This window comes from Hyperolius riggenbachi, chromosome 10 (genome assembly GCF_040937935.1).
Source record: "Hyperolius riggenbachi isolate aHypRig1 chromosome 10, aHypRig1.pri, whole genome shotgun sequence".
Classification (NCBI taxonomy): Eukaryota; Metazoa; Chordata; class Amphibia; order Anura; family Hyperoliidae; genus Hyperolius; species Hyperolius riggenbachi.
The window spans coordinates 244,847,737-244,871,783 of NC_090655.1; the positions used below are offsets into that span (position 1 = coordinate 244,847,737).

Below are 24,047 nucleotides of genomic sequence, written 5' to 3' on the forward strand. Positions count from 1 at the left end.
GAGACACCTGATTTTGGGCATTGCGGGGTCTGTTGGTGAAGGGGTCCCGGTATGCGCTGTTGCTTTTGTTGTATCAGGGGGCTCTACCTGCAGCCACTTCGGGGTCAGGTGCTCTTGGCCGGGGTGCACTTGGCGGTCATGCATGCTGGGACATTTGGTTTTGGGTTTTGCAGTGTCTGGTGGTGTAGGGGCCCCGTGCGTTCTGTTGCTTTGGACGGGTCAGGGGGCTCTGCCTGCGGCCACTTCTGGGATGGGTGCTCTTTGCCGGGGTGCGCTTGGCGGTCATGCATGCTGAGATACTTGATTCTGGGCCTTGAGACATTTGACAATCTGTCACTTTAAAGGTATCAAGAAGCTCTGCCTGCAGCCACTTCTGAGACGGGTGCTCTTTGGCAGGGTGCACTTGGCGGTCATGCATGCTAAGCATGCAATACTTGGTTCTGGGCCTTGCCATATTTGGTGATGTGGGGATCCCTGCTCTTGCTGTCACCTTAAATTTAACGGGGGGGGGGGGGGCTCTGCCTGTGGCCACCTCTGAGGCTTCTTCTCTTTATGGGGGTGCACTTGGCGGTCGTGCGTGCTGGGGCACTTGGTTTTAGGCCTTGCAATATCTGATAATGCAGGGGGGCTCTGGACTGGAGCACACTTTCGATAGCGGCTGAGTGCCGCGTTGTACACGGGGTTCCGATCCATTTCTGCTGCGAGGGCGGTGGTAACTATGAAAAACTATCGTAATTGCAGGATTCCAGGGGGTTGGGGGGCGTCTTGTATGCTGGAGGATACGGTCGGTACTTTCTCTGAAGGTAGCTCTTCCTTCTTCCTTTGGTCTGTTTCTCTTTTCCCTTTCTTTATCTATTTTTACGTCATTATTAAATTTGATTGGCAAATTCTGATTAGCAAACATGATGAGATTTTATGCCCAACACCAAGAGCGTGGTGATGAAGCCTATCAATATGGTTGGGCCTTCATAAACTGTGGCTAGACTCTGAGCTAATCAGGAAAAAAAAAGTTTAGCCCAGTGATGATGTATAGGGGGCCGATCGACTATCCACTATGTATTCGCCTGAGCAAGTGAATGCGAATACCCCATCTTCGCTGCGATGTATTCACCTGGCGAGTACTTTGGCCCATCTCTGGTCATATCATCCGAATTGTGTAACTAACAATCTCATTACTTACACATGCTTACACTAAGGCTTAAATGTGGACATGCAAATGTATAACAGTCACTAATTTGTTAGTATTTTATGAATATACACATTTTCTTCCTCATTCACGAACATCTAGGTCTACTTTAAAAAAAAATCATCCACATAGATTCCTCCCCCCCTCCCCCAGAAGCCCATCAGAGAGATGCACAGGTCTTCTTTATCCTGGGATTGTACACAGAAAGATTGAATCACATATAAAAATCAGTGCAGATCGTAGTAAACCAGATGATGCCTCATCTACTATGTTCGCTGATTTTTATATTTTAGACTTTTGTGGACTTTGGACATTGTCTTCTCTCAGCAGCGGTCTAATTTTTGTGTCCCCACCTGGCGCTGATAAAGCTCTTTTTTAAAATCCAACCACACTCCACAAATATCAGATAGGTGAAAATAAGGGTGCAAAAATGGATTGTATGAGATAAACTAATTAGTGTTTTACTGTTAAAGATTGCATTCTCTGTGTTTTGTGGCTTTAGTGTGAAGAACAGATTGATCTAAAACTTGAGTTTAAAAAGGAAGAACAAGAGACGTATGTGAGGAGTGATCAGCAGTCTATGGAGGAGCGTGACATGATGAGGACAATTAAAGAGGAAGAAGAGACGCATGTGAGGAGTGATCAGCAAACTATGGAGGAGAGTGACATGATGAGGACAAATAAAGCAGAAAACTCATCTGTAGACATCTGCACAGGTAAGTAATCAATGCTATATTCATAAATGTTTCAAATTTTTTTTCTAGAAGTATAAAATATATAGAGCGACAGGCAATAGTAAAATCAGCAAATTTTCACACGAGGGAGTGGTCTGTAAGGATATGTGTCATCTCACCATCGTTCTTTTCAAAATATAAACAAACGTATGACAGGAGTCCTCATGCACAGTCTGGACTCCACCTCCTCACTGCTAACCACAACAAGCGTCTTCCCTCTACCAAGCATGCTCACCTCTCCTGAGATCTCACACATATCAGCTTGGCCACTCCCACTCATCAGCTTGGCCACTCCCACTCGCTGGCTTCTTTCCTTTGTGCTGAGAGGAGAGAAAAGGAAAAGATCAAATGTGCAGATTGTTTGTTGCTCCTGTGCAGTAAGTGTTAATAAATATTTAGCAAAAACGAAAGACAGCCTAAATATAATATATTATATTCCCAACGAATGAGAGGAGATACTGTACACCATATGAAAGGTCTATCTCCATTCCTCAGTATAACATCATAGCACCAACAAATGAGGAGGAGATACTGTACACCATATGAAAGGCCCATCCCCATTCCTCAGTATAACATCATAGCACCAACAAATGAGGAGGAGATACTGTACACCATATGAAAGATCCATCTCCATTCCTCAGTATAACATCATAGTACCAACAAATGAGGAGGAGATACTGTACACCATATGAAAGGCCCATCTCCATTCCTCAGTATAATATCATAGCACCAACACATGAGGAGAGGATACTGTACACCATATGAAAGGGCCATCTCCATTCCTCAGTATAACATCATAGCACCAACAAATGAGGAGGAGATACTGTACACCATATGAAAGGCCCATCCCCATTCCTCAGTATAACATCATAGCACCAACAAATGAGGAGGAGATACTGTACACCATATGAAAGGTCCATCTCCATTCCTCAGTATAACATCATAGTGCCAACAAATAAGGAGGAGATACTGTACACCATATGAAAGGCCCATCATCTCCATTCCTCAGTATAACATCATAGTACCAACAAATGAGGGGGGAGATACTGTACACCATATGAAAGGTCCATCTCCATTCCTCAGTATAACATCATAGTACCAACAAATGAGGAGGAGATACTGTACACCATATGAAAGGGCTATCTCCATTCCTCAGTATAACATCATAGTACCAACAAATGAGGAGGAGATACTGTACACCATATGAAAGGGCTATCTCCATTCCTCAGTATAACATCATAGTGCCAACAAATAAGGAGGAGATACTGTACACCATATGAAAGGCCCATCTTCATTCCTCAGTATAACATCATAGTACCAACAAATGAGGAGGAGATACTGTACACCATATGAAAGGTCCATCTCCATTCCTCAGTATAACATCATAGTACCAACAAATGAGGAGGGGATACTGTACACCATATGAAAGGCCAATCTCCATTCCTCAGTATAACATCATAGCACCAACAAATGAGGAGGAGATACTGTATACCTTATTATTTATTGTATTTACAAAGCGCCAACATATAACGCAGGGCTAGACAATAAATAGGGACACATACAATGTAAACAAGGGATGGCAGGCAGAGGGGTAGCAAATGGTTATACAATATAGCACAAGGTTATCCATACAAACAGGGTATAAGATGCATGATCATGTGATTTTAGAAAGACCCTGCAAATCAAGTCCAAGTTATTCCATGGGAAGAGTATCATAGCTGGGGTTGCAGGATCAGGAAGGACACACTAAGTGGAGAGGACTCTGCCAAACGCAGTGCTGCTCTGATACCACTATTCAAAATCCGAATTGAATTCGGATCTGGATACCCAGATATCTGGATCCGAATCGGATATCCGAATCCGAACTTTTTGGTATCCGAGTAGAATCAGATATCCGAACCCAATATCTGGGTGATCCGGTCGGATTCGGATATCCGGGTAGAAAACCTGAAATGGCCTTTAAAATGCCTCCAAAAGCGCTGCTCTCTCTCTCTCTCCCTCTCTCCCGGACTCTATGCCACCGAACTGAATTCTGACCAAAAAAGTTTCTGCTCGGATATCTGAAATAAGTATCCGACTGGATATCCGGATTTCATATAGATATCTGAGTTAACTTGGATGGTGCTATTTGGATTTGCACAGATATCGAGAATCCGAATCTGGGTTCGGATAGCTGAAAAAGTTTGCATTATCTGGGTAGTTTGCATACCCGAATATTGGATGAGCACCACTGCACATAAGGCAGGGCTGTGGAAAAGGTGCTCAGCTGAGAGAGTTAAAGTGTGGTAAATGAGGTGTAGGCCATTTTAAATACAGTAAATGTGTTTTGAGGGCTTGCTTGAATGTGTTGAAGGAAGGAGCGAGGCTGAGGGGGTGGTGGGAGGGAGTACCAAAGAGTGGGGCTGGCTCTTGAGAAGTCCTGTAGGTGTGCATGGGAGTGAGAAATGCGTGGGGAGGTCAGGCATAGAGGAGGACTGGAGGGGGCAGGCAGGTATATATCTGTGAAGGAGCTCAGAAATATAGGTTGGGCAGGTCTTGTGAACAGATTTATAGCCAAGGCACATAATCTTAAAACTGATCCTGAAGCAGATAGGGAGCCATTGTAGGACTTCGCAGAGGGGAGAAGTGGTAGAAGGTAAATGTGAGGAGGTGACGGTCAGAGAGAGGGAAGGGTGCAATGTCAAGGTTGGTGAGGGTGGTGGATTTGAAGAAGATGGGGTCGAGAGTATGACCAGCAGAGTGGGTGGGGGAGTTTGCGTGCTGGGAGAGGCCAAGTAAATTGGGGAGGGAGAGTAGCTGAGTGGTGGCAGGTGTGTTGGGCACATCTATAGGATGATGGTAGGGAGGTGTGTTGGGCACCCTAAGGATGATGGTAGGGAGTTCTAATGACAGAGTGTTTGGTAGCCAGGAGCCTAGGTTATCAAGGGAGAGAGATGGTGGTATAGGACTGCAATGATGGCTAGAAGGGGATGATAGTAGCAGATTGCATGGGCCTCAAAGGATGAGAAGTGAAGGGAGGAGGGAGGTGAAAGGACACGGAAGGTGCATGATGGGGAGAGGAGCAAGCCCACCTCTCCTCCAGTCCTGTTGTCAGGTCTGAAGGTATGACTGAGGTGTAAGCCCCCATAGGAGATGGCTGTAGCAGCAGTACATTCAGAGGGTGTGAGCCATGTCTCCATGAGGGCAAGGATGGTAGGTAGGAGGAAGAGCTCATGAATGGATGTGAGCTTACTGCAGGTAGACCTGGCATTCCAGAGGCCGCAGGAGATAGGGAGAGAGTGCCTAGGGGTAGGACGGATGGGAATGAGTTTATGCCAAGGGGGTCTGCGGGTGCGAGAAGAGTGTGGAGAGGATGAGTGGGAGGTGCATGGGGGTTGAGTGCCCAGTGGGAGTCTAGGGATGGAAGGGGAGAGGGCATGGGGAAACAGGAGGAGGACGAGGTGTAGAAGGAGGTGGAGGTAGAGCATGTGGAGGGGTGTGAGGTAGGGAAGGAGATGGCTGGGGAATGGCAGAGGGGTGGCTGTGGCTGAATGGATTCAGTGAAGTTGCACAGATAATCAATCTGGGAAGGAAGGGCCTGCAGCCAATCACAGTAAAGCCGACAACGTCCGCTCAGCTATTCAACACCCCCTCCGCCACCAGCCTATCATAAACCGAGCTACTCGGTCCGCTCTAAGACTTCACGCACTGTAATGAAAGCGGGAGTCTGCTGTGAGTCTGCTGCAACTGCAAGTCACCGCCCCTCTACCACTGCTGACCATTTAGTAAGCGGGCGACATCGTCCGCTATAGCTTAGACTGTAGTGTATGAGCATGCGATGAAAAGGTCGCACTGCCCATCAAAAACATTTTTTTTAATTATAATGTAATAGTGGCAGGGATGGGACAAGCAGGACACCCACAAGTATCAAGTTATTAAGCATAAATTGTGAACACGATGTTAATCCAAAGTGTGTCACAGCCCCTCTGCCACCACCCACCATGCACGGTCGTAGGTCACAGTCTTAGCTGACTGAGTGGGCGTTGTCGCCCCAAAATATGTGTGTTACTTGCTTAAGGCCCCTGCGGAATTGGGTACGTTGGTGAAACCACACAGGCCCTTAGAGATAGAATAGCTTCTCATAAATCCCACATTACAAATATGGAGTTATCAGTGTCTCATCACTTTACTACTTACCAACATGGACTGTCACAACTTAGGATGCAGGTGCTGGAGGGGATCCCAATGCCAAGAAGAGGGAGGGACAGACATAAACAGCTATTAATGAGAGAGAACTATTGGATGAAAAAATTGGAAACCTTAGAGCCTAAGGGCTTGAACCGAGATTATGACCTGTTGAGTGTAATGACTTAGTTACAAAGGATACATTTGAGGTGTATTAAGGGCCATTAAGAACTATTGCTGGTATAATAATATTTAACATCTTGGTAATTGTTATTTAAAGCTACTTGAATGTTATAATTAATATTTAATAACTTTCCTGTGTTTTGCAGATAAATGCAATGTGGAGTGCCTTGCCTGTCCCGCCCCTGATGCGGCCGCAATTTAAATATATTTATTGTGTTATTATCAAGAGCGGTGCGACCTTATGGGTGCGCGTTCGTAGGTTACAGTCTTAGCTGACTGAGCGGACGTTGTCGCCCGCTTGCTGATTGGTGGGTGGTGGCAGAGGGGCGGTGACTCGCTTTGGATTAACATCGTGTTCACAATTTATGCTTAATAACTTGATACTTGTGGGTGTCCTGCTTGTCCCATCCCTGCCACTATTACATTATATTTAAAAAAAAAATGTTGATGGGCAGTGCGACCTTTTGATCGCATGCTCATACACTACAGTCTAAGCTATAGCAGACGATGTCGCCAGCTTACTGATTGGTCGGCAGTGGTAGAGGGGCGGTGATTTGCAGCAGACTCACAGCAGACTCCCGCTTTCATTACAGTGCGTGAAGTCTTAGAGCGGACCGAGTAGCTCGGTTTATGATAGACTGGTGGCAGAGGGGGTGTTGAATAGCTGAGCGGACGTTGTCGGCTTTACTGTGATTGGCTGAACACGCAGAATGCAAGAGGCATGATGAGAGACGGAACTGCAGTGCGGTAAAGATAGGGCCAGGAGCCGGAGCCAGGCGGAGTGTGGATGGCCCGGGCATGATGGGGTAGCTGTCTCCCCGGGTAGGGATGGGGTTAAAGAAGGGGCATGGGTGGGCTGGCTCGGGCAGTAGCCAGAGCGTACGGGGTTAACAAGTAAGGGGGGCGGGCCGCCAGTGCAGGGAGGAGAGTAAGTTCCAGGGCTAGGAAGGAAGTAAGGGGGCGGGCACATCCAGTTCACAGCAACGTGATGGCAGAAGCTGTAGCTGGGACGCCCGCTATCGCCCCGACCGTTATGGAGGACGTGAAGCTGTTGGTGGCCAGGATCCGGGCTGAGGCGGAATCGAGAGGCCCGTCCTGGGTGCACGTGCAGCTGGCGGCCATGGGAACGAGCGCTCCAGCGGAGGTCGGGTCGGCCGTTGAGCCAGCCGTGGTGGCGGCACCCAGCGCTCCATGTGCGCAGTCAGGTGAGCGGCGTTTGTCTAGGCCGCCGGAGCAGCTCAGCCCTGAACCTCAAAGAGGATCTCGCCACCGTTCAGGGAGCTCCCCTAGGGACCCTCCGCCTCCCCCCGCAAAACGCACTTCCAAGACACTGGGGGCTGGCGGGAGGAATTCCACCCAGCAGCAGGGGTCGTCAGGAGAGGGCACATCCAGTGCAGCTGGGACATCGCAGCAGTTGGCAGGAGGTGATGCGGCCCTTAGTCCCCGTGCGGCGCGGCAGACTAAGCGGGCCCAGCGCAAGGATTCCCACCCTACGGGTGCCGCCCCTTCCCCCGCGGCGGCGACCCACCAAGCTCGTGGTGGAAGCAGGAGCTCCACAGAGAAGAACAAGTCCAGAGGGTCGGGCAAGCAAAAGGGCCGGTCAGACAGTGATTCACGAGGGCAGCAGACACGACACGGTCAGCACAGCAGGGGCCACGTGGCTGGAGGCGGCCCTGCTCACCAGGCTGATTCTACATCTGAGGAGGATGACAACACAGCGGGTGGATCAGGCGTGACGGCTGGCGGGGACATGCGTCCAGAGCAGCCAGGTGAGGCCAATTTAGCTGCTGTTAATGCTCTAGCCACTTTGTTGTTGGGGATTTGTGGGGGTAGACAGGGCGGGGCGGGTAGTTTCGCAGCGGCGGCGGGGCCGCAGGTGCCGCAAGTACAGTCGGCTCTTCCTGTAGCAGTGGGGTTGCCTGTGTCGCCAGAGGGGGCGTGGGCATCTTAGCCTTCGCCAGCAGTTTCCCACACGGGTTTGGTACCTTTGGGGTTGGTGTCGTCTCAGGTACCAGGTGCAGCCACGCAAGGGGTGGTTCAGGTGGCCCCTCCGAGTGCACCTGTGCTGAGCGGTGTTCAGTCAGAGGTGGCGGTACAAACGGAAGGGTCGGGAGGTGAGCAGTCAGTGCTTAGTGGGGCAGGTCAGGTGCGTTTGGCGGATGCATCACATGCAGAGTTGTACGTTTGCTTCAATGGCCTTCTTGGTTCCCATTTGAAGCAAGAAGTAAAGGAGCGGATCTGGAAGGGCGAGTATATAGAGATATTCTCGCTCCTTCAGCTGGGAAAATTTAATCTGGATAAAGGGAAGCCTGATGAGAAGAAGAGGGAGGAGCAAAGACGGTATAGGCTGATACCTCGCACTTTCCAGAATTGGTTTCAGGCTTTCTCAATACTGGCAAGTGTGACTGGAGAGAAGCAGCCCGAGCATTGCTCGGCTCTATTTGGATACATGGATTCAATCGGGGAGGCTTATCGGTCGTATGGCGGGAATGCTTGGCTGCGGTACGACGAGCAGTTCCGGCAGATGAAAGCTGTGCGGCCGGAGGTTCGTTGGGACCACAAGGATATTACCTTGTGGATGCGGCTGATGATCCCGTCTAGGGCCCCTCCGTCCTTTCCAGCGACAGCCGGCGGATCAGCCCCCGCTGCTCAGACGGCTACTCGAGGAAAAGGGATCTGTTGGCAATACAACGACGGTTCCTGTCGTTTCGGGCAATCTTGCCATTTTAAGCATGAGTGCTCCGGTTGCGGAGGCTCCCAGGCGGCTTCCAACTGCTACAAACAGCGAAGGTCAAAATCTGGCGATTCTGGGCGTAAAAGGGACGACGCCGGTGAAAGGGGCAGAGATGGCGCCTTTTCTAAGCAGGTATCCTGAACGGGAAGCTGCTGAGTTTTTGAAGGCAGGATTTGAGGAGGGTTTCCGGATCCCAAGCAGTTGTTCGTTGCGGTCGGAACCCCCTTTTAGGAATTTAAAATCGGCTAATGAGCTCCCGGGCGTCGTGGACGCGAAAATAGCTAAAGAAGTTGCGGCGGTTCGTTTGGCGGGTCCGTTCCGTTCTCGCCCGTTGGTTGATCTAATTGTATCACCGCTCGGCGTAGTCCCTAAGAAAGAACCACCACCTGTCTTTCCCTCGCGGGTTTTCTGTAAACGATGGCTTGTCAGAGGACAATACGTCAGTAGTGTATACTTAATTTGACGCGGCGTTGGGTTAGGCGGTTGGGACTGGGAGCGTTTTTGGCCAAAACTGATATTGAATCAGCTTTTAGGTTATTGCCGGTTCACCCGTCTAGTTTTTATCTGTTGGGTTGTTTTTGGAGAGGGGAGTTTTTTGTAGATAGATGCCTACCTATGGGGTGTTCTATTTCCTGCGCCTATTTCGAGAGGTTCAGCACCTTTCTGGAGTGGGTGGTGAAGGATATGTCGAGTGTCCAGTTGGATATACACTATCTCGATGATTTTTTGTTTATGGGCGCGGCGGATTCTCCAGACTGTGCTTATGCGTTAGCTACCATGCGGCATGTCTGCGAGAGTTTTGGGGTGCCACTCGCGGAGGAAAAGACAGAGGGTCCTGTTACTTCATTGAAATTTTTGGGCATTACCATAAACACTGTGGCTATGGAATGCAGTCTGCCAGGTGACAAGGTTGAGAACCTGAGGGAATCTATTTTGTCGGCCATCAGGGGGAAGAAAATGACCCTGAGGGAAGTTCAGTCTCTCTTGGGTAAATTAAATTTTGCCTGCCGAATTATGCCCATGGGGCGCATATTTTGCAGGCGTCTGGCAATGGTTACCGCAGGGGTATCTGACTGCGCCACATCACCGCCTTCGGCTGACCGCGGATCTGAAAGCTGACCTACGGGTGTGGTTGATTTTCTTAGCAGAATTCAATTGCAAGTCTCTTTGGATGCAGGAGGTGGTTAGTAATGCGGAGTTGGAGTTGTTCACGGACGCGGCGGGCTCTTTGGGTTTTGGTGCGTTTTTTGCAGGGCAATGGTGCGTGGTTCCTTGGGACAGGTCCTGGGTGGAGGCGGGTTTTACTTCCAACCTGGTGTTGTTGGAGTTATTCCCCATAGTGGTGGCAGTCCGGATTTGGGGTCGACAGTTGGCCAACAGGCGGGTCAGGATCCATTGTGATAATATGGGGGTGGTCGGGGCGATCAACAGCTGTTCGGCGTCTTCTCCCCCGGTGATAAGTTTGATGCGTCAATTGGTTTTGGACTGTCTGCGTTTTAATATTTATTTGTTTGCTGTGCATATACCTGGGGTCGACAATGTCATTGCTGGCGAGCTTTCTCGATTCCAGTGGGACAGATTCCGGGCGGCGGCTCCCACGGCAGAAGAGCGTGGGGTTGCTTGCCCATCCACGATGTGGAGGATTCCTTTCGGGTCGTGTCCTGTATGATCGGGAGATCATTGTCGGTGTCATCATTAGCAGCGTACACGGTGGTGTGGAACGCGTGGGACGCTTTGATGGTGCAAGTAGGAGGTTGTGCTTCTAACGAGGAGCGGCTATGTTTGCTGTTGTATTTCCTGGGGTCGAATTTCGCAGATGGTATTTCAGCTTCTGCAGTGGCAAAAAAGTTATCAGCATTGGCCTTTTGGTTTAAAGTCAGGGGGCTGGTGGATGTCACAAAAGATTTTCGTGTTAGGCAGGCCCTCAGAGGATATCGGGTGGGAGCGGTTCGCAGGGAGTCTAGGCGCCCGGTTACATTTGAATTGCTGGGCAGGCTGGCAGCGGCGCTGCCTGGCTTGTGCTCATCGAGTTACGAGTGTGGCCTATTCAGGGCCGCATTTGTGTTGGCCTTCTTCGGGGCCTTTAGAATAGGCGAATTGGTAAGCCGCAACAAAACTGGAGTGGGTGGCATCCTCGTGAAGCATGTCACGGTTCTTGCCGATACGGTGATTATTTATTTACCTCGTTCAAAAACTGACCAGGCGGGTAAGGGACGAGCCATTACTCTTTTTCAAATTGGGGGGTCATTGTGCCCTCACTTTAATGTGCAGTGGTTGGTGGCAGCCCGCCCTCCACGTTCGTCGGTTTTTCTGGTACACCTGGATGGTACTCCTATGTCCAGGTTCCAGTTCGTGTCAATATTTCGCAAGTGCTTGGGTCTCCTCGGGCTCCCTTTCAGCGAGTTTGCCTCCCACTCTTTTCGAATTGGGGCAGCTACGGAGGCGTCGCGCTGGGGGTTGAGTGAGGGGGTGATCAAGCAGATTGGTCGGTGGGAATCGTTACGTTATAGGTTCTATATTAGACCTCATTTAGTTTAGGTTAGGGGTGTCTGGGATGCCTGGGGCAATTGCTGTCAGTTTTGTTTTCTTGTTGCAGGTCCGCAGGTTGCCGTCTGGATTGTGGGGCACTCCTATGTTAGCAGGGGTGCCAGGAGGGCGGATGCTAGGCCCGAAGGTCGCCAGCTCGGTTTCACTAGGGAGCAGGTGCGTATCCGCTGGATAGGTTTCCCTGGGATGGTTTGGCCTAACCTGTTGCCGGAGCTGCACAAGCTGGCACGATTGGACAGAGCCCCTGACATCCTCATATTGCATGCCGGGGGAAATGATTTAGCTGCTAGATCTACCAGAGTCATCATCAAAGAAAGAAAGAAAGAAAATTTGACTTTTTGAGGGTCCGGTCCCTGTTCCCGGAGACAATTGGTCGGATATGGTGGCGTGGGAGTATTGGAGGTTGGCAAATTCGGTCCACAAAGTCAACAAGGCGAGGATAAAGCTCAATAAGGAAATAGCGAGGTTTTATTATCCGGAATGGGGGATTGGCCATCAGGCACTTGGAATTGGAGGAGGGCATTGGACTGTTTCTGCGTCGGGATGGTGTGCACCTGAACGATGTTGGGATGGACTTATGGGCCCTGGGCATTGAGGACGGTATACAAAGAGCTCTGAGGTTGGGGGCCTCAAGGGCATAAGGGGTCATGCCCTTTCGTAGTGGAGGGGTAAAAAGGGGCTCCGGAGGTCGGTTTCTTGTGGTAGATTTGTCTCGGGACAAATCCGGTGGCTTGAAGTGAACAACGAGAGAGACGACTTAGGGGCATGCAGCTGTCCCCGAGCCGAGGTGCGCAGCTGGTGGTCGGTACAAGGCTGCATGCCACACTCGTGTTTTTGGCATACTGCATTCGGTACCTCCGGACCCCTGTACCCCAGCTCTTTGTATATGCTGTTTTGGTTATTGTTATCTATGATTGTTTTGGATGGTTGTTAATTGGCTAAATAAAGATGGGGCTGCTATGGCCTTAAATTAATCCAATGCCAGGTAGTCCGTGTGCATTCCTTTATTAGGTTAAGTATGGGAAGAAGAATGGTTGCGAGGTGGATGGGGGGTAAGGGGAGGTAGGCTCTACCATTATCATGCACAGCAGAGTAACTCTGAGTGCAACGCTCCATATTGGCTTCTAACGCTCCCCTGCCTAACAGCTGTTATCTTTGTTTACTAACTTCTACAATAAGTTTGATCTTGATCTTTTGCAATATGGTCTAAATGAGAGTACTATGATTACTTCCTATTGGGGATGTGAGTAACAATGCTATTGGTTAGGATAGTGATAAATATGTATGTATGCCAATGAGCTAAGTTTTGCAGTCTTCCATCAGGTCTATTTATGAGCTTTAAAATACAGGCTATGTGATGTATTTATGTGAGTGTGCTCGGGCACTGTCTGATGAAAGAACTCTGTTCTGAAACGCTGTGCATCATGGTGACCCGGCACACTTTTACTTTTGCCTTGGATTTTAAAGAGCTTGTGTATACTCCAGGGAAGATCACAGCACATCTAACCCACCGGTGCAGTCTCAATTGAATATTGAACTACCTGAACTGGGGGGGCACCTGTCACTACATACACTGGGGGGTCCCTGTCAATACCTGAACTGGAGGGCACCTGTCACTACATACACTAGGGGGCTCCTGTCACTACCTGAACTGGAGGGCCTTTGTCCCTACCTAAACTGGGGGGGTCCTGTGACTACCTAAACTGGGGGTCCCTGTCACTACCTAAACTGGGGGGCTCCTGTCACTACCTAAACTGGGGGCTCCTGTCACTACATACACTGGGTGGTCCCTGTCACTACCTAAACTGGGGGGGGGGGCACCTGTTACTACATACACTGGGGGGCTCCTGTCACTACTTAAACTGGGGGGGGGGGGCTCCTGTCACTACCTGAACTGAGGGGCACCTGTCACTACCTGAACTGGGGGTCCCTTTCACTACCTAAACTGGGGGTCCCTTTCACTACCTAAACTGGGGGCTCCTGTCACTAGCTGAACTGGGGGTCCCTGTCACTACCTGAACTGGGGGTCCCTGTCACTACCTAAACTGGGGGGCTCCTGTCACTACCTAAACTGGTAGTCCCTGTCGCTACCTAAACTTGGGTTCCCTGTCACTACCTGAACTGGGGGTCCCTGTCACTACCTAAACTTGGGGTCCCTGTTGCCACCTAAACTGGGGGTCCCTATCACCCCCTGAACTGAACTGGGGGTCCCTGTCACTACCTAAACTGGGGGTCCCTGTCACTACCTAAACTGGGGGTCCCTGTCACTAGCTGGGGGTCCCTGTCACTACCTGAACTGGGGGTCCCTGTCACTACCTGGGGTCCCTGTCACTACTAGAGATGGGCCGAACAGTTCACCCACGAACAGTTCCAGGTGAACTTTCGGTGGTTCACGTTCGCCGGCGAAGGCGAACTTTTGTGGAAGTTCGCCCCCATAATGCTCCATTAGGGTCAACTTTGACCCTCTACATCACAGTCAGCAGGCACATCGTCACCAATCAGACTACACTCACTCCAGGAGCCACACCCCCCCTTATAAAAGACAAGGTTCTCCGGCCGTTTTACTCACTGGTCTGCCTACAGTAATTAGTGAAGGGACAGCTGCTGACAGACTCTGCTAGGGAAAGCTTAGTTAGGCTCTTGTAGGCTTGTTAGCTTGCTCCTGGCTGATTGTTATTCCTTAAATACCACCCCACAACAGCTCCCTACCTCCCTCCTCCTCGTCTGGAGGAGCAGGAGGATCTTGTCTTTCAGGGATTTGTAGGATGTCAAAAGCATGCTCACATACATTGACCAAGAATCGAACCCAGGTCCACTGCTTGAAGGGCAGTGCTCACCACTATACCACCAACACTACTGGCTGAAGCCAGCCTAGCTGGCCTGGGAAGGATGAAAAGCTAGATGGCCATGCAACCATTCCTGCTAACCTAAAGCTTACTTGTGTCTTACAACACATTGGCCTAAGACTTTACCAAATCCAATGCTCCAATATGGGGAAGCTTCTCTGTTTGCTGTTTTTTTATTTATTTTTTTAAGTGTGGTGTCACAGTTCACTCATCTCCAACTACAAGAAAGGCCCAGGAGTAGTCTTAGCTACCGTAATATCTAAGTTACGGCAGGGCCCTTATTACACTTTCTCTTATAGGGCTATGGAAACTGTTTTGCCCATGCAATAAAGCGAGGTGCAAAAATGAAATCATGCCTAGCAGAGGATGGTTTTGATCCATCAACCTCTGGGTTATGGGCCCAGCACACTTCCACTGCGCAACTCTGCTTACATTTGTATACAATCTTGAAGTTTAAGAAGGGTACATTAGTTGAAATAGTTACACTGCAATCTATGTTACAGCAAGGCCCAAATGACACTTTCTCTTAAGGGGCTATGGCCGCAAATTGGCCCATGTGGTAAAGCAAGGTGTAAAAAATGTAATGCTCACCTAGCAGAGGATGGTTTCGATCCATTAACCTCTGGGTTATGGGCCCAGCACACTTCCGCTGCACCACTCTGCTTACATTTGTATACAATCTTGAAGTTTAAGAAGGGTACATTAGTTGAAATAGTTACACTGCAATCTATGTTACAGCAAGGCCGTAATTACACTTTCTCTTAAGAGGCTATGGCCGCCGACTGGCCCATGAGGTAACGCAAGGTGTAAAAAATAAAGTACACCTAGCAGAGGATGGTTTTGATCCATCAACCTCTGGGTTATGGGCCCAGCACGCTTCCGCTGTGCCACTCTGCTTACATTTGTATACAATCTTCAAGTTTAAGAAGGGTTCATTAGTTGAAATAGTTACACTACAATCTATGTTACAGCAAGGCCCTAATGACACTTTCTCTTAAGGGGCTATGGCGGCCATATCCTCTTAAGAGAAAGTGTCATTAGGGCCTTGCTGTAACATAGATTGTAGTGTAACTATTTCAACTAATGTACCCTTCTTAAACCTGAAGATTGTATACAAGTGTAAGCAGACTGCAGAGTGGCGCAGTGGAAGTGTGCTGGGCCCATAACCCAAAGGTTGATGGATCGAAACCAACCTCTGCTAGGCATGATTTCATTTTTGCACCTCACTTTATCGCATGGGCAAAACAGTTTCCATAGCCCTGAAAGAGAAAGTGTAATAAGGGCCCTGCCGTAACATAGATATTACGGTAGCTAAGACTACTCCTGGGCCTTTCTTGTAGTTGAAGAGATGAGTGAACTGTGACACCACACTTAAAAAAAAAACAACAACAAAAAAACAGCAAACAGAGAAGCTTCCCCATATTGGAGCATTGGATTTGGTAAAGTCTTAAGCCAATGTGTTGTAAGACACAAGTAAGCTTTAGGTTAGCAGGAATGGTTGCATGGCCACCTAGCTTTTCATCCTTCCCAGGCCAGCTAGGCTGGCTTCAGCCTGTAGTGTTGGTGGTACAGTAGTGAGCATAGCTGCCCTCCAAGCAGTTGACCTGGGTTCGATTCCTGGCCAATGTATGTGAGCATGCTTTTGACATCCTACACATCCCTGGAAGACAAGATCCTCCTCCGGAGGAGGAGGAAGGGAGAAAGAATTACACTCCCTAAATGATGTATACACATGCAAGATGTTGTAAAGCAGTTTAGGCCTGCAATTTAGCATGCAATGTGATTTCTGCCCTTAACCACCCTGGAGTTCTATTAAGATCGCCAGGGTGGCTGTGGGAGGGTTTTCTTTTAAATAAAAAAAAAACTATTTCATGCAGCCAACTGAAAGTTGGCTGCATGAAAGCCCACTAGAGGGCGCTCCGGAGGCGTTCTTCTGATCGCCTCCGGCGGCCAAAAGTAACACGGAAGGCCGCCATGGCGACGAGCGGAGTGACGTCATGGACGTCAGCCGACGTCCTGACGTCAGCCGCCTCCGATCCAGCCCTTAGCGCTGGCTGGAACTATTTGTTCCGGCTGCGCAGGGCTCAGGCGGCTGGGGGGACCCTCTTTCGCCGCTGCTTGTGGCGTATCGCCGCAGAGCGGCGGCGATCAGGCAGCACACGCGGCTGGCAAAGTGCCGGCTGCGTGTGCTGCACTTTATTTCATTAAAATCGGCCCAGCAGGGCCTGAGCGGCACCCTCTGGCGGTAATGGACGAGCTCAGCTCGTCCATACCGCTAAGGTGGTTAAAACGCTGCTTTGCATCAAATCCAGATTTTTCCCCGGGACTTTGGGCAAGTATCTCACTCCGCCATGCCCCCCTCCAGGTGTTAGACCCCTTGAAACATCTTTTTCATCACTTTTGTGGCCAGCATAAATGTTTCTAGTTTTCAAAGTTCGCATCCCCATTGAAGTCTATTGCGGTTCACGAAAGTTTGCGCGAACCGAACCTTTTGCGAAAGTTCGCGAACCCCGTTCGCAAACCTAAAATCGGAGGTTAGGGCCATCTCTAGTCACTACCTGAACTGAGGGGCACCTGTCACTACCTAAACTGGTGGGAACCTGTCACTAGCTAAACTGGGGGGCACATGTGTCGGAGGCGCTCGCAATCTAATCCTAATCTAATGTCCAACTATTGCTAAAGTCATGTAAATTTGGCTCCACCCGTGACCACACTCACATCCTGGTCCATGGCCATGCCTATTTTTTGGCATAACACCAATCCCCCCCCCCCCCCCCCCCAGAAAAATTTCTGCAGACGTCCATGACCATCAATAGTTTGGTCAGCGAGTCTGCAGAGGAATAAATTTATCTTGTGTCTGTTGAAGAATGTAAGGAGGGTACCTCTATGCAAAGTATTAGAAAATCAGCAGATGCACAGCAGCACAGAGTTTTGTGCTAGTTCTCTTCTGTTCCCTTCTGGTTCAATTCTGGTGTAATTCTGGTTGTCTAAAGTACCCTTAAAATTGATACCCAAAAATTTTACACTGCTGACCAAGGTCATTGCTGACCATATGGTCTGCTGATATAGTCCTGGCTAGATTGAGAGGTGACAAATGAGAGATATAAGATGGCAATTTCATAGTACCAACAAGTGAGGAGGAGATTATGTACACCATATGATAGGCAAAACTTTATTCCTCAGTGTAACATCATAGCACCAACTAATGAGGAGGAGATACTGAACACCATATGAAAGGCCCATCTGCATTCCTCAGTATAACATCATAGCACCAACAAATGAGGAGGAGATACTGAACACCATATGAAAGGCCCATCTCCATTCCTCAGTATAACATCATAGTACCAACAAATGAGGAGGAGATACTTAACACCATATGAGAGGCCCATCTCCATTCCTCAGTATAACATCATAGTACCAACAAATGAGGAGATACTGAACACCATATGAAAGGTCCATCTCCATTCCTCAGTATAACATCATAGTACCAACAAATGAGGAGGAGATACTGTACACCATATGGAAGGCCCATCTCCATTCCTCAGTATAACATCATAGCGGCAACAAATGAGGATGAGATACTGTACACCATATGAAAGGCCCATCTCCATTCCTCAGTATAATATCATAGTGCCAACAAATGAGGATGAGATACTGTACACCATATGAAAGGTCCATCTCCATTCCTCAGTATAACATCATAGCATTAACAAATGAGGAGGAGATACTGTACACCATATGAGAGGCCCATCTCCATTCCTCAGTATAACATCATAGTACCAACACATGAGGAGGAGATACTGTACACCATATGAGAGGCCCATCTCCATTCCTCAGTATAACATCATAGTAACAACAAATGAGGAGGAGATACTGTACACCATATGACAGGCCCATCTCCATTCCTCACTATAACACATAGCTATGACAGAGGGAGTCATTACTTATGTAGAGATTGGGGCCAATCAGATCTTTGCTTTGATATGTAGCGAGGCCTCTGACATCAGCAGGTAACATGTACTTTCACTCTTCTCCCAGCAGGTGGAGGCAATATTGGGAACAGGTCAGAGGGACACCTTCTTGTACCTCCTCCTTGTAAAGTAGAAGATAATGGCATCACACAGATTCCCCCAGGAATTTCCACCATTCCCTCCAATCATCAGGAAGCTTCTGGAGGGTCACATCCTGTTACCCCAAATATCCCTCCAGGTGTGCACACTGCTGGCAGAGCCAATGGTTGGGGTAATTCTCAGGAATCTTCCAGTACGACAGATACTGTAACAGGTGAAGGCAACAAGAAACATTCATGTCTGGTTTGTGATAAATGTTTTATTTCTTATTGGGACCTTGTTAAGCACCAAAGACGTCACAAAGAGCTGTGGGCTTTTTCATGTTCAGAGTGTGGGAAACGATTCCATCGTCATAAATTACTTCGTCGACACCAGAGAAGCCATGGAGAACACTGGCCTTATTCGTGCTCAGAATGTGGGAAAAAAGTCGCTACTAATTCAAGCCTTCGGATGCACCAGATGATTCACACAGGAGAGCGCCCTTACTCATGTTCAGAGTGCGGGAAAAAATTCTCTAGTAGCTTAAGCCTTCAAAACCATCAGAGGATTCACACAGGAGAGCGTCCTTACTCATGTTCAGAGTGTGTGAAAAAATTCTCTAGTAGCTCAAGCCTTCAAAAGCACCAGATGATTCACACAGGAGAGCGCCCTTACTCTTGTTCAGAGTGTGTGAAAAAATTCTCTAGTAGCTTAAGCCTTCAAAACCATCAGAGGATTCACACAGGAGAGCGTCCTTACTCATGTTCAGAGTGTGTGAAAAAATTCTCTAGTAGCTCAAGCCTTCAAAAGCACCAGATGATTCACACAGGAGAGCACCCTTACTCATGTTCAGAGTGTGGAAAAAAATTCTCTTCTAAAGCAATGCTCCAGATTCACTTGAGAACTCACACTGGAGAGAGTCCTTATTTATGTTCAGAGTGTGGACGAAACTTCTCTTGTAATACAAACCTTCAACTTCACCTGAAAATCCACACTGGTGAGCGTCCTTATTCATGTTTAGAATGTGGCAAACATTTTCCTTCTATTTATCAGCTTGAGTCTCACCAGAGAACGCACACAGGAGAGCGTCCCTACTTATGTTCAGAGTGTGGGAAAAAATTTCCTAGCAGCTCAAACCTTCGGATGCACCAGAGGACTCACACGGGAGAGCGTCCTTACTCATGTTCAGAGTGTGGGAAAAAATGTTCTACTAGCTCAGGGCTTCGGACGCACCAGAGAACACACACAGGAGAGCGTCCTTACTTATGTTCAGAGTGTGGGAAAAAAATTCCTAGCAGCTCACGCCTTTGGACGCACCAGCGAATACATACAGGAGAGCGTTCTTATTCATGTCCAGAGTGTGGGGAAAAGTTTACTCTATCTTCAGGCCTTCAGAAACACCAGAGAACACACACAGGAGAGCGTTCTTACTCATGTTCAGAATGTTGAAAATGTTTTGCTCAGAAAGGACATCTAGTTTCACATTATAAGACACACTCTTGGTGACATTTATGGAGGCATTTTTTCAGAATAGATTTGGGCAACTAACACTACCCTTAAACAACCACGATAGTGAAATGTGTATTGTTTTGATCTCCCCACGGGAAGATGTCTCATAGCAGGCCTGTAAAAGCATCTATATACATTGTGTAGCAGGTATACCTAGAAATGTCAGCTAGCAGCTCCTCTTGTCTGCCTAGGATCAGCAGTGTACAGTGGGTGATGGATCTCTACTGCTGTCTCCTCCCCATAATAGCTACTCCAGCAGTCAGCGGTCACTGCTCTCCTGCACAGCTTTCCCCTCAGAGCAGACAGTATGGCACAACACACACATCTGCCTGTTACTTCTGCTGTCATACAGGCTGCAATCTCTGCACAAATCCCCAAGAGAAGTTACTTTAGTGTGTGCCCAAATGTGACTCTCCTCTTCTACAAAGAGTTTAGGAGAGCCGGCTGTGTGGAGAGTCAGTGTCAGAGTTCCCCATTGTGCTGCAGGCGGCAGAGGGTGGCACTACTCTGCTGTGTGATGTGATGAGTCAGAGTCTTATAAAGCCACACAGAGAGGAGCCGTGTATGTGGCTGATCCTGGGAGCTGACAGTTGCTGAGAGCTCACATTTCTCACACACAGCATACTGAAGGGGTTATTAGCTTGCTTTTTACCATATATCCCCCACTATAAGCCGACCCCATGTATAAGCCAATCCCCAATATTTCACCCTCTTCAGCTGGAATGTTTTCCTGACTCAGAAAGGTAACGGCGACTTTTAGGGACTGTCAGAAGCCGTTCTGCCGGCCTTGATTCCCTGGATAGTTTGTTGGTTTCCTATGCAGGCTGCATAGTTCAGTCCAGGGAAAAGGGGCCTTTTTGTCAGCTTGCAAGATTTGGGAGGCTTGCTGCTGTGGTGACTGATTTGCATCCACTTATCTTGCAATTTGCATGTCTGCTTCCCTTGAAGGTTTTCAGTATAAATGTCACTTCCTCCCAGAATTCCTTGCTCGTCATAGGTTCTGTTTTGTAAGACTGACCTTAGAGCCTCAGGCTCCTTGTATCTTGTTGCTAAATATCCTAGTCTTGTCCTGTCCTTGCAATTGCACTATCTCCAGCGGTGGCTGATAGTGAATTGTTCAGTCCTGTTCCTTGTTCGCATTCGCCCTAGCTCTAGAGGTGGGTGATCTTCCTTGTCTGAGTTTTGGAGTATAACCTTGGCAGCGGTTGCTACTGGTTACTCCTTCAGTCTGTTTTGTGGATCAAACGCTTGCTGTTGTCTGGTGTTAGGCAACCGATTAGCAAGCGTTCCCGCTATCTGTTTGTCTTTGTTTTCCGTGTTCATTTGTTAGTCAGAGTTGGTACGTTTTGTCACTGTTGCGCTTCTCGTGCGGTGACCGTGTTTAGTTAGTTCATTTGTTATTTTCCTTAGCGTTTGGATTGTAGTATTTGCTGTGTTTTCCTTTACTCTATTCATGCTCTGTCTTTGCTCTGTCTTGTGTTTCTGATAGCTATCGCCTCTCTTGCGATTGGCTTTCTCACTCTGGTCTGTTCTATTGTTATATGCCTACCGTCGCCGGGTGGCGATTAGATTGGTAGACATTCACATAGTCTGTCTCTGTTCTTGCTCTCTATTGAGTTGTTACCTTGTTTATATTTCCCAGTGCTGCTTCATGTCGTGCAATTCCTATCTGGCATCTGAGGTTGTACAGAGGACTTGTTCCTCTGTACTCCACAGCTCCACCTGCTGGTTGGAATTCCCCTCTACAAATGTATTTACATATACTGGGTACTCTGCTTCTGTGATTGTGGGGATTTCCATCTGCTTCAGCACACCTGGTGTGCACTGACTGTGGAAATCGACACCAGATTATTACAGGGACCAGGAGGGGTTAACAGCTGCATTGTCAGTTGCAGCCATTAACCCCTTGTCATCCCCAAATGTTGCCATTAACTGCTTTGCTTTGGCAGTGCTAAATGTGTCTGGTCCTGCCAATAAAGCTATTTGGATTTGAACATCCTTCCAGCCCCCGGAAATTAGGTTTTCCACAGAATTAACCTTCAGCCCCTAAGCATAGCTTGAAAAATCCTCCCCCCAGTCACACACACACATTGTCATATTACATTCCTTATCCTCACTCTACAGAAGAGGCACCCAAAGGATATACAACTAAATTAAAAACAACTAAATTTAAATAAATAGTCCACCACACGCTCCAATCCAGTTCAATAGAACTCCTTTATTAGTTAAATTCCTCAATAAAAATTGCAAATTGGACTGGTGTACCCTCACCTATTCACTCATTCAACCTACACAACCTCTCCCATTCACATACTAGAAGGGCCCTTCTAAAAAAAAAGGTCAAAACACAAAAGTATTCAAAGTTAAAAATACATAAAAAATAAAAAAGATGTTGATTCCAAAAGAAGTTGGAAAATTCTGATTGTCCAGACAGGTATGCGGAAAAGAAAGATTCCTTCTCGTGTGGAAAGTGTTCCTCAATACTATTCCCGAGAAGCTTCCTTGTATAATGTTACATATACATGCACAAAAAAGTCTATTTCTTCGTTCAATATGAATTATTCATCTTAATTTGAACATACTGAGTGCTAGTGCCAGACTCACAGTTTTATCAGCTCACTTCCTCGGATATTCAGGTGCACCCTCGGTTGTATTCCTCACCGTCACGGGGCCGGGTCTGTCCGCTGTCAGACTACTCTCGTATTACTCTCTTGCAGGTCTCCAAGTGCCGCCTACGTCACTTCCGTGTGCTCAACACAGTGATCCGCTCGCCGCACTTCCTGCTTCTTCTCGCTCGTATTGGGTTAGTCCGGGTGACGTCACCACCTTTGAGTACGCTGGAGCTTACTGTACGGATTACCGCTGCGCGCTTCTGCGGGTTCTCCTAGTTCCAGCGGTCTCCCCAATAAAGTTTAAGTTAAAGTTGAAACCTCAATGCATTTCAGCCACTTATCGGTGGCCTTCCTCAGGAGGATTTTGTCAGTCTGAAGCTCATCTCCTTCCTGCTTCCTAAATACCCGCTGGCAGATCATCCAGCCCCCTAATTTGTGGGGTCATAGGTCATAGTGGGTTGAACTGTTTTTCTCTCATCTTTCCCTTTGAACCTGTCTCACTTCCAACATATCATCAGGTCTCATTTCTCCAACATAGTTGATCATTAAAAAATAAAAATATATAAAAAACATATAAAAAGGAAAGAAGAATAATAATAAAAAAGTATAGTTTATATACCAGTCCATCCTGTATTTTAATTAAACACCATACATCCATCAATTCAGCCTCATACACATAGCGCTTTAAGTTCCCAGGGAGAGAGGTGCTCCATACTTATTACTGTTATCGTTATACATAACCATATCAACCTCACCTCCAAATACAAAACCCTCAAAAAAAGGCAAAAAGCTCCATTTCACTGTTCAAGCCTTTGGGGATAATGGTGTCTAGTTGAAATATCCACCTTGACTCACTACGTGACATTTTCTTTATATAGTCCCCTCCCCTCCCACTACGCTCTACAACCTCAAGGCCAAAAAATATAGTACCCCTCAAATTGCCCCCATGCTGTTCCTTATAATGCTTGGAAAGGGGGTGACTCTCTTTCTTTTTGATTATATTATTAAAATGTTCCCCCACTCTACTTTGTAGTGACCTTTTATTTCTTTCAATATATCTTTTGTTGCAGGGACATTGAATACAGTAGATCACCCCACAAGTGATACAGGTAATGGAGTCCCTGATTCTATACTGCACCAGATCCATGGCCTCAACCTCAACTATCCTACCTGGGTTATTGGTTCTCCTGCAATTCAAACAGAACCCACATCTCATAAATCCTGCTGTTCCCCTCCCCCTCCCACTACCACCTCCCACTTTACTCTCATTGGCTGCTGTTGCTATTGATAATCCCAGATTGGGGGCCTTTTGAGGATTTAAGGGATTCCTCAGTCCTCCACGCTGCTTGCTGGAATACACGATTCCTCCTAGCGACTGGTAAAACTTATATTGCTAAATTTAAATAAAGAGGTGGCTTACCTCTAAAGACACTGGATTTGCAAATAAAATCAATATTATCATGCACTGGCAATGCATTTCGTG

The 24,047-nt window shown here is 47.9% G+C and overlaps 1 protein-coding gene across 2 annotated transcripts in view; it reads left to right on the forward strand.

The window, feature by feature from the left end:
• LOC137535123 (zinc finger protein 345-like) overlaps window positions 1-22,887 on the forward strand; it is a 48,707-nt gene extending 25,820 nt beyond the window's left edge. For both annotated transcript variants that reach the window (XM_068256934.1, XM_068256935.1), the window contains exons 2-3: window positions 1,689-1,902; window positions 18,433-22,887. In XM_068256934.1, coding sequence (XP_068113035.1) covers window positions 1,689-1,902; window positions 18,433-19,892 — 1,674 coding nt within the window. In that variant the 3' untranslated portion in view covers window positions 19,893-22,887. The remainder of the gene's footprint in view (window positions 1-1,688; window positions 1,903-18,432) is intronic.
• The last annotated feature ends 1,160 nt before the right edge of the window (window positions 22,888-24,047 follow it).